This window comes from Chanos chanos, chromosome 9 (genome assembly GCF_902362185.1).
Source record: "Chanos chanos chromosome 9, fChaCha1.1, whole genome shotgun sequence".
Classification (NCBI taxonomy): Eukaryota; Metazoa; Chordata; class Actinopteri; order Gonorynchiformes; family Chanidae; genus Chanos; species Chanos chanos.
Window position 1 is genome coordinate 1,360,817 of NC_044503.1, and position 10,000 is coordinate 1,370,816.

The 10,000-nt window shown below is 45.8% G+C and overlaps 3 protein-coding genes across 3 annotated transcripts in view; 1 reads left to right on the forward strand and 2 right to left on the reverse strand.

Moving 5' to 3' along the window:
- yjefn3 (YjeF N-terminal domain containing 3) overlaps positions 1-2,266 on the reverse strand; it is a 37,596-nt gene extending 35,330 nt beyond the window's left edge. The window contains exon 1 of the mRNA XM_030784181.1: positions 2,208-2,266. Within this exon, the coding sequence (XP_030640041.1) occupies positions 2,208-2,266 (59 nt within the window). The remainder of the gene's footprint in view (positions 1-2,207) is intronic.
- A 1,693-nt stretch (positions 2,267-3,959) lies between these two features.
- Positions 3,960-4,790, forward strand: tssk6 (testis-specific serine kinase 6). Its single transcript, XM_030784183.1, has one exon. It carries the CDS (start codon positions 3,960-3,962, stop codon positions 4,788-4,790), a length of 831 nt encoding a protein of 276 aa, XP_030640043.1.
- Positions 4,791-7,640: 2,850 nt separating this feature from the next.
- gatad2ab (GATA zinc finger domain containing 2Ab) overlaps positions 7,641-10,000 on the reverse strand; it is a 32,294-nt gene continuing 29,934 nt past the window's right edge. The window contains exons 10-11 of the mRNA XM_030784421.1: positions 9,808-9,961; positions 7,641-7,836 (exon numbers count right to left, since the gene is read on the reverse strand). Coding sequence (XP_030640281.1) covers positions 7,694-7,836; positions 9,808-9,961 — 297 coding nt within the window. The 3' untranslated portion in view covers positions 7,641-7,693. The remainder of the gene's footprint in view (positions 7,837-9,807; positions 9,962-10,000) is intronic.

A 10,000-nucleotide genomic window follows, 5' to 3' on the forward strand; every position in this document is an offset into this window, starting at 1 on the left:
GTAAATGTGAAATAGATTAATAAGCAGGAACCACGCAATCCACTGAAACTGAATCAGGCGTTTCGCTTTATTAATAAATAACATCTCTCTGGACAGAGCGCTGCAGGATTACGGAAAACGACCCAGCAGAAGGCAAACAACACGGCCACTGTCCCTGGTTCAAAAAGAATGTGTCTTTCTCTAATCGAACAATAGCAGGCAACTCAGGCAACTCTGAAGACCAAGACTGTACCCCTGTGCACTGCCTAGAAACAAATCACATCACTGCACCCCCCCGCCCCCCCCCCCCCCGTCTCCTGTCAGGTATTACATCTGGGCCTTCGCCCTGTGAATAAAGCAGCCGGAGGTCAGAGCGTGACCCAAAGCTTCGCGCTGCAGTGTGTGATTATTTGGGCAAAGGATAAAACGGAGGCAAAACCCCGACAGCAAACGGCTCTTTGACAGCTTCTGTAACACACACTGGTAACATCAGTTACTTCCAGTCTGTTACCAGTCTGTCTCGATTCACAGCCGGTTTTTCTAAAGGTGTTTTCACAAACAAGGACCCCTCCCCCTCATCTAGAGACACACACACTCTCTCTGCATACCACCAAACAATCGTCCTCATTTAAACAGAAGAGCCAGCTCTGTCTGTGTGTCTCCTGAGTGACAGTCAGTCATTCACAAACTACATTCAAGTCAGTTTCATTTGTCATGCATGTCAAATGGGGGGCGATTAAGCACGCACATGAAAGAGCCTGTCATCTCAAGACAACGCAGTAAAACACCAGAAAGACAAATCGTCTCTCAGTTCAGACACTACACCCTTAAATCCAATCAGGATGCTCCCGGTTTACAGCATGTAATTTGCCTTGTGTCTCTGAGGCAGCCCTCGGCTAAACTGTGTTTAACTGTGCTTAACTGTGTTTAGGTGTGTTTAACTGTGTTTAACTGTGCTTAGGTGTGGGCTGGAAGATGTGACGGATGTCTGTAAAAAACGGCCTCTCCTGCCACCAAGATTTCAGCTCTAAAAACAAACCCCTCATCTCGCTTTCACACGCCGCGTTATGATGCTCGTTCATCGTCCCGTTCTTCTTCTTCTTTATTTCTCTCTTTCTCTTTCAGCCCAGTTTGCTCTCACGGCTGAGGTAAGTCATTTTCGATTGATCTCAGAGTAATCAATAAATCCGTCCTGCGTGTGGATCTGACTGCGTGGAAGTGGCAGAGACTTTGGAAAAGTACACACGAAGCAGAAGCACAGAGTGTGTTCTTTTGAGTATATGCACATTTGGCAAAAGAACTAAGTGCTCTGATGCCATTCAGAATCTGCTGATGGAAAACCTTAAGACCGTACAGTGTGATTTGAGGTACAAACACATGGCGCATACTGGATTATTAATGAGGCACTCATGTTCCACAAAAATGCATCTAGATTTGAAAACATGGATGATTTCTGCAGAGATTTACAAGAGATTGAGATCAGGAGGGATTAACAGTCAATTGTCCCCCCCGGTGTTTAAAGCGCGGCGCGGCAGCCGTGACGTTACCGTCACCACAGTGAGTGAAATATCACATCACTTTTGTCACCTGTTTGTCACGCTTTCATCACCACAACACTGTGAAACTTCCAGAGACACTCTGTGCCTCTGCATACACCTGCTTCATCTTCAAAATGACACTTTAAACTCTCTCTCTCTCTCTCTCTCTCTTTCGCTCTCTCTCTCTCTTTCTCTGCACAGTCAAACTTTCCCCAGAATCACACATGTGTAAACATGTGCAGCTTTGATTTTTGTACTAGGCTACCCACTCTGTAAAACATTTCTGTGCCAACGCCGGGTGAAGCCGATAGTTTCTGTGATTCTCAGAGGGTGAATGAGGTTGGAGGTGCTCTTGCCTGTACTTAGAGCTGCAGGTAAACAGTGTGGGCACAGAGACTTCCCGATAATCCATAATGGCAGAGTTATGTTTAGACTGCAAACACTGCTCTTGTCTTCTCAGGAGACAGTACATAGATTCTGGCTTTAAGTTTCAGACCATTACTGGACTACTGAGGATGCAGACCAATTTATGGTCTCCATCTGATTCATCTGTTTTAATGTCAGCAAATGCTTTTACCAAAATATACACACCACACACAGACACACACAAACAATGAGATGGTATTAGTTCACACTATGTATAAGTAACAGTGTGTGTGTGTGTGTGTGTGTGTGTAACGGCCGGTTTACCTGAGATAGCGCAGGGGTTCGATGCTCTCGGTCTCAGGTTCATTTGAGCTGTGGTTCATTTTGGTGGACGGTGAAACACAGAGGACTGCACAATCAACAGGACTTTTGTCTTTAAAAACACTCTGCCTCCACTCCTTTCTCTCTGTCTCTCTCTCTCCCACTCGGCGTGTCTGCCTTATCTCTGCCTGTCTCACTGAGCAATGAATCCCACGCCTCCCGTCTATCAGATACACTCACCCGCACTGCTGGCCAATCACAACACACGGAGACACTGAGGTACAAATCTGATTGGCTGAGCCAGCAGTACTGGCTGTTCTGTAAATCAGAAAGCTCCTGCCACCCCCCCCCCCCCCCCCCTCCCTACCTCCCTCAGAGGCAGCATCCTCCGCTCCTCCGCTGTGGGGAGGAGAGAGAGTGAGGAGGCACATCAGTGTCAACACACAAATTCCCTTTGATTTGCCAAAGGTCCGTGTTTTAAACCTAAATTTAACAAAAGGTTCTCGCTCTGGCCATTGTCTCTGTGACAGAACATATCTTCATATCTCGTCTACATAGACACATCAGACAGCCCCTGAGGGATGAGGTTTTAACAATTCCCAGATGTAGTTTTTTTTCTTTCTTTCTTTCTTTCTTGTTTTTCCCTCCAGAGAATGCCACTTTAACACATACTAGCCCCCCCCCCCCCCCAAAAGACTGCTGATAAAATGATCATAGATGAAACATATGGCAAAGCCTCTTGTATCTGTAGCATTTTGAGAGAGTGCCCTACATGCATATTTCCCTCATTTATGTGTTTCTCAGTGCTCATACGTGATTCTGGGAGAGAGGGGGCGGTACAAACGACATCAGAAGCGCCATTTGGCCAATGGAAGAGTGTCAGGGATGAAATAATAATGACAACCAAGTAAAATCAGTTTTTATGTGAGTTACACGTTATTGAGATCGGATTCATGGGGAAACCGTTCATATGCAAAGCTATATCTGAGGTGACGCCTGCCCCCCTGAGGTCAGATAGTGTCATTACAACTGATGTAAACTGATGAAAGACGCCAGTCGGCGTCCCTGCCGTTAGATGGAGTGAAAATTGTTCTGAGACCATGCCTGCCCTAAGGATGGAAAAAGTAATGCGTATATGACAGATTAAAGATGAAGAATTACTTTTTGAAACTGCAGAACAGATAACAAACAGTTCCATACTATTACCTGTCAGTGTGGTTGACTGTCAGCGTATAGACACTCACAATACATAGTACTCTAAATATAAAAGAACTTCTTCATTTGATCAAATGAAACACATTCCTTTAAAAAACGCCTGAACACCGAACTCACGCATTTCAAATGGATATTATTCATACATTAACAGAATGAATTTACGTACGTTTACAAATTCACCGGTGTTAAAAGATTCCGTACGTATGTCTCAGTTTCAGCAAGATTTCAGTGAACATTTACATCATGTTGACTTGCCCGTGGGAACATATGTTTGTCAAGCACAGGGAATGTAAACTGTGCTTTAGGTTGTAAGTCATGTACCCGTGCTCTGCGTGCGTCTTGTCACAATGTGATGTCATAATTAACGTTTATTTCCTGCGGTGTAAGTTGACCTTGGTTAATTACTGCTGTAGAAGATATTTGTCAGCGGACGACACACCTGTCAGCCTCCAGCCTGTCCAGAAATGACTGATTAGGAGTGGAGGTGGCGAGGGGACCACCTTTGACTTACTGTAGCAGCACAGAGTGCTATCTCCCGAAATGTACACCGACAAAGCTCTGAGATTCCAGGGGTACAAGTTCAGCGCCACCATTGGCGAGGGGAGTTACTCTAAAGTGAAGCTCGCCACTTCCGAAAAGCACAACGCTCAAGTGGCGATAAAAGTCGTTGACCGAAAGAAAGCACCGCACGAGTTCATCTTCAAGTTTCTGCCAAGGGAACTGAGTCTGATAAAATCAATTAGACACGACCACATCATAGGCGTATACGACATCATCGACGGTACTGCCGGACGACTGTACATAGTCATGGAAGCCGCGGCAACGGATCTACTTCAGAGAATTCAGCAGAACAGACTAAAGACTGCAGAAGCCAAATCTCTTTTGTCTCAAATAGTGAGCGCGGTGGACTACCTTCATCACAACAACATTGTCCACCGAGACCTGAAATGTGAAAATGTTCTGCTAACCGCCGACAACCAGGTGAAAATTACTGACTTCGGGTTTGGACGTTTCATTAGCGCTCATCCCGAGCTGAGCACTACCTTTTGTGGGTCTGCGGCATACGCCCCACCCGAGGTCCTGCTTGGTGTGCCCTATGACCCCAAAAAGTATGACGTGTGGAGCACAGGGGTGATTCTGTACATCATGGCCACTGGTTGTATGCCCTTCGATGACACCAACCTGCGCAAACTGCCGAGGATCCAACGGAAGACTCTGGCGTATCCCGACGATATCGTGGTGGAGGAGTCGTGCAAAGCTCTCATCTCTTACATGCTACAGTTCAGTCCCACCGCGCGTCCGTCAATCAGTCAGGTCTCAGAGCACTCATGGCTCCGACAGACAGGAGGAGAGGACATGAATGTTGATTAAACTTCTTACTGGAAAAGACAGTTTGTCTCTAGGCGATCAGTATCCTCATACAGGCATACTTTAGTGTAACAGAAACCCGCCCTGGTGAAGCATGATTGTGTGTCAAGTTTCTAGACTGCTCACCAGAAGAGAGGAACAGAACCTATTTCAGACCAGAGGCTTATTTTTCAGGAATCTTATTAGATTGATTACATTTGAAAAAAAGCTAACCTGAGCTTTCGCAGGGTTGGCTTTTGATCGTCCCTCGTTTTTAAGCCTGGTTGTTCATTTATGCCAAGACAGCCAGGCCAAACTGTGGGTCCTGTAGCCCGGCTTCAGACTGGCGTTTCAAGGCGCGGCTTTAAGTCACGCAGAGCAGGCGGCTCAATAGAACTCGAAACGGACAAAAAGGCTATTTCTACACTAGGGGGAGATTTAAACACTAGATGTGAATAGAGCGTCTGGGTGAATGAAATCGTTACAGTGAACAGAGGCTTGAGGTAATGAGCCTGTGCAGCTCAGGTTTAACAGTGCTCAACAACCCAATCAGACTGGTGTAACATTACAAACTGTACTTCACTCTAGAGGAGCCGAAAGCCAATTACGGGATCCAAGAATAGCTCAGACTCTGACTTAAAAAAAGACAAAAAAAAACAAAACAAAAGCAAAACAAAACAAAACCCTGTTTGAAAACCGAGAATTTAACCAATCAAATTCTTATGATATTCACACAATAATCTGGATGAAAATATGGTTAAAATGAGCTTTTATTATAATTATTAACCAACAAAGCAAGAATAAAACAAACAAACAAAAAAAATTGAGCATTTTCTTTTACAGTTCATCGAGCGGGATGGTAATGCAACAGAATGGCACCGACATCCCTGGAAAATCGGAATGGTGTCCAGTCTCCGGCAGTGGGAGGAGCCTGGGATAGGCCTGGTGAAATTCCACAGCTTCGGGTACACGGCTGTGTGTGTGTGTGTGTCTGTGTGTGTACAGGACACAACATACACCAGGGCTCAACAGACAGGCAGCTTCAAACAAAAAAACCATTTAAAACTCAGAGAAAAAGGGGCAAAACACTGATCACAGAACCCTGTCATCAGTCTGATGAGGGTACGAGTGTGTGTGAGTGTGTGTGTGTGTGTGTGTGTGTTTATATGAGTGAGGGTGCTACACTGAGGAAACACACACTTGGTTGGGTAACGTGTGTTGAATTACGCTGGTTCTGACTCTGGCTACCTGTCTCACCCGTTTCCAAAACCACTGTACAATCACACTCCAATTCATTCTTTCTTTAAAACAAACCAACTAACTAACTCACTAACTCCAGGGCTCACTCATCTATAAACTGAGACGTTTCACCCTCTCATCTGTCATATTCTGCCATATAGCAGGTCCAGGCTTATACCGTGACTGTCTGATGTGACGCTAGGAGTGGGTGCCTGTGGAGGATCAGACGTGTCGCGTGAGGAAAGGCCGTCTGAACACACAGAGCACACGTGTGTGTGTGTGTGTTACCACAGAAAGACAGTAATGCTACGCTGGAGTCAGTCGCCACATGACACTCTGCTCAGCACTGAACCTGACTCAGGCTTTCAGAGAAGCAGCTCAGAATCCTTTACAGTTTCCGCTTGTACAATGTCACTATTTTCAGACATTTACCTCATTAAGATGGAGGGGTGGGGAGGGGAGGGGAGGGGGGAGGGCGAACAGATGTGCACCTCTAAGCTGAACTAAAAGAAAAGGAAAAAGCCCCTACACCCCTGTGACGCAACGCAGTGGGATTCCACCACTCTACCATATTAACCTGATTCTCCCTGTCACTCACACGCCTACTGCCACGCCCTACGGCAGCCACGCCCTTTTACAGTACCGCCCCCTTTTCAATCGACCCCCTGCCCCCCTCTCCCCGTCAAATTCATCTTCTGCTTACAGTTCAGCATGTGAAAATAGAAAGATTTTAAACAAACAAACAAACAAACAAACAAAAACAAACAAACAAACCCACAGATGAAAACAGCAGCTGTACAACCTCCCCAACAGTACATTACAATGTCTTTTCTTTAAAATGTAGAGAGTCCATTTCCAAAAGAAAAAGAAAATCAGTTCATAAACAGAGAGAGAGAGAGAAAAGAAAACAACGCTGACATCAGCTCCATAAAAATCTCTCTCTCTCTCTCACACACACACACACGTCTCCCCAGCATTACAATACAAAAGGTAGCCTGTGTGTGTGTGTGTGTGTGTCTCTCGTGACAATGCAGCTTTGTAAAGCCTAAGAAATTCAGTACACTGGTCCATCGTTAAAAACACGTCTCCTCCTGCATTTCCCGGTTTGAGGACCAGTTGCTCCTCCTCTGTTGTGTGAAGAGTTGTCCACAGTTAACACACTGCTGTTCACATCAAATGACAGATGTCCCGGCCCCTGTGGACTCCCTCAGAGCCTCACACAGAAAAACTGAGTGAGGAAGAGACTCTGAACCAATGAGAGTTCAGCCAGTTAGAACATGTGACTGCTGATTGGGTAGTGGTGAATCTCCATGGTGACAGAGGTCTTTGATTCCCCTTTACCCATGATCCTATGTTCTCCTCATATACTCTCTCTACTCATGTGAAATACGTTCACTTCACACACGAATGAGTGAGGGGTTCAGACAAAACAAAAACAAACAAACAAACAAATGTATGGAAAGAAAAACAAGAGTTCTTCATAATAATAATTATTATTATTACTATTATTCTTATTATTGCTCCGAGGCTGGGCATCCAAGATCAACGGCCAGCCTGTGTCTGCAGTCAGGAAGATACTCTGTGTATGAGTACATCAGGACATATGGAGGGAGAGGGAGAGGGGGAGAGAGAGAGAGGGGGAGAGAGAGAGAGATGAGAAGGAGAAAGAGAGAGAGAAGGGAGGGCAGTTATTTCCACGTATTGGCAGTCTGAGAGAGGGAGCGTGGAGGAATCATGTCCAGGAGATATTCTCTCTGTCTGTCCACTGCCGCTGTCGACGACGCAGCCTTATGTACAGACAGACTGGGGTTCACATACGACATAGTCACTCCTACAGAGAGAGAGACAGAGAGAGAGAGAGAGAGAGAGAGAGGGCAGATGGGAGGAAAAGCAGTAGTCAGTGGTGCTGACACACAGGCCCGGTTTACACCTTGCATTAGATCCGATTTTGGTGATCCGATCACATCTGGACAGCTCTAAAGTACGTCCGTTTACACCTGGATGTAGAATCTGTCTCCACATGCGTCTGGAGTGACGCCTTGCAATCAGATCTCACTTCCCCGCTCAATATGCAAATAAACACGTACATCACTTCCGTTTGCAGACACCAAATGCGCTGGTGTTTTCAACAGGTGTCGTATGAAATATGTAACGGCATGAAATCTGGAACACTTTCAAAGGAAATGCTTCAAACTATGTCGACAGTTACTAATGTAAACTATCATGTTCAGAGCCACCAAATTGTGAAACGGCTGTTAAAGATACTACATACTTTAAAAGAGTAAGTTATGACAGAATGAAATTCCTGTTTAGGGTATATCTAATCGCTTTACAATACCTTTGGCTAACAGAGCCCGCTAACAGAGATAAGCGATGCCTTGCCCGTATACCTCGGCTGAATAAACTGAATGTAGATGACACGATGATATGAGATCTATATTAAATGTCTATACAAACAGAATTATTGTCATAAATGTGTGGTGTGGTTTACTAGCGATTTGGTGTCATGTGTTGTTCAGGGATCATTTCAGAAGTGTTTTATTTAACCCGTAGACTCGAAACATGATTTATTTACCTCCACGTCAGTGGACAAGGCGTTCCTTCAATGTGGTTGAGATTGCATTCGCGTTTACGCTGCTAAAAGAATGTGGTCATATGCGGTCCAGACCACCTCCGAAATGTGGTCTGAGCAATCAGATCTCAATGCAACCTCAATGCGCATTGGGTGCGTTTACACTTGTACTTCAGAGCTGTCCACTTGTGATTGGATCACCAAAATCAGATCTAATGCAAGGTCTAAACAGGGCCAGAGTCTCATGAGTACATCCAACACACACACACACACACACACACACAAATATTTGATGAGGGCCGTGAGATTGAGAGAGACACTGAAGAGGAGGTGAAGGGGAGATGAAAGGAGGAGAGGAAAAGGAGAGAGGAGAAGCAGTGATATTCTCTTTGTCCTTTTGCTCCTGAGCGGCAGAGTGTGAAGAGTGCCGTTAAAGAGACGACACAGTCAGGTTTGAGTTTTATCTGTGGACTAAACCTCATCAGACGCTTCTCTGGAAACTCTCCCTCAGTCAAAATTACACATGTTCATCTGACTGCCTGACTGACTTTACTAAATCACATTTGTTTCTAAAGCCTTATGGCGTGTTCCAGTTGAACTGGGAAGTCAGAATTTCCAAGTTCCCCGTCAGAAATTTCAACTGGAACGCCCCCTGAAGTCGGATTTCCGACTCGGACAGTCGGAGGAACCTCGCCAACCCCGACCTCAAAATCCAAGATGGCTACTCCCAGTAGTGAAGTCGTGAAAGCTGCAGTAATATACTATTTATTAGCCCTTTATCAGTGTCTCATTAAACCAGTCATACACACAGTGCTGTCCACCTTCTGTTGGACATGTTGCTACGGTGTTTGTACACGTACAAAAATATAACGTGTAATGTATTGTTATCAACTGGTATTGCTAACGATGGCTAACCTGGCTAAAGCATAGTTTTTCGACTGGTTGTACTGGAACCTGGGTGTGACGTCATTCCCAGCTCCGAATTCCAAGTTCCGAGGTAAATAGAACGCAGCATTACTTTAGTAACATCACAGAAAGACCTGAAAACTCTGGTCTGTGTAATTTCTTGAATTCTCCATGAACTGTCTCCCTCACCGTGTCGACTCCTGCTAGCTTGACTCCTCAGAAAACGAGAATGCAGCACAGCGACACACCAGAGGGGGAAAAGACGCAGGAAGAGCAGAGAGAGGGCAGCCATTTCGGCTCAGTGAACGGCCATTTTGGATCTACCTGCGGCGGTGGCTGTGTTCTGCTTCTTCCAGGCACTGGCTGTGGAGTTACTGCTGCTGGCGCTGCTGTTGACCTTTGGGGCGGCACGCAGGAGGGGCAGGGCATGCTTACCTTGCCTGCTGAGCAGCGCAGCCGCTGGGACGGAGGTCTGAAGCTGGGAGGAGGAGGAGGAGAATGAGTGATTCAGCGAACG

Bases quoted from the DNA above. Each gene is read 5' to 3' on its own strand.
- tssk6 (XM_030784183.1), top strand. From the start codon at position 3,960: ATGTACACCGACAAAGCTCTGAGATTCCAGGGGTACAAGTTCAGCGCC.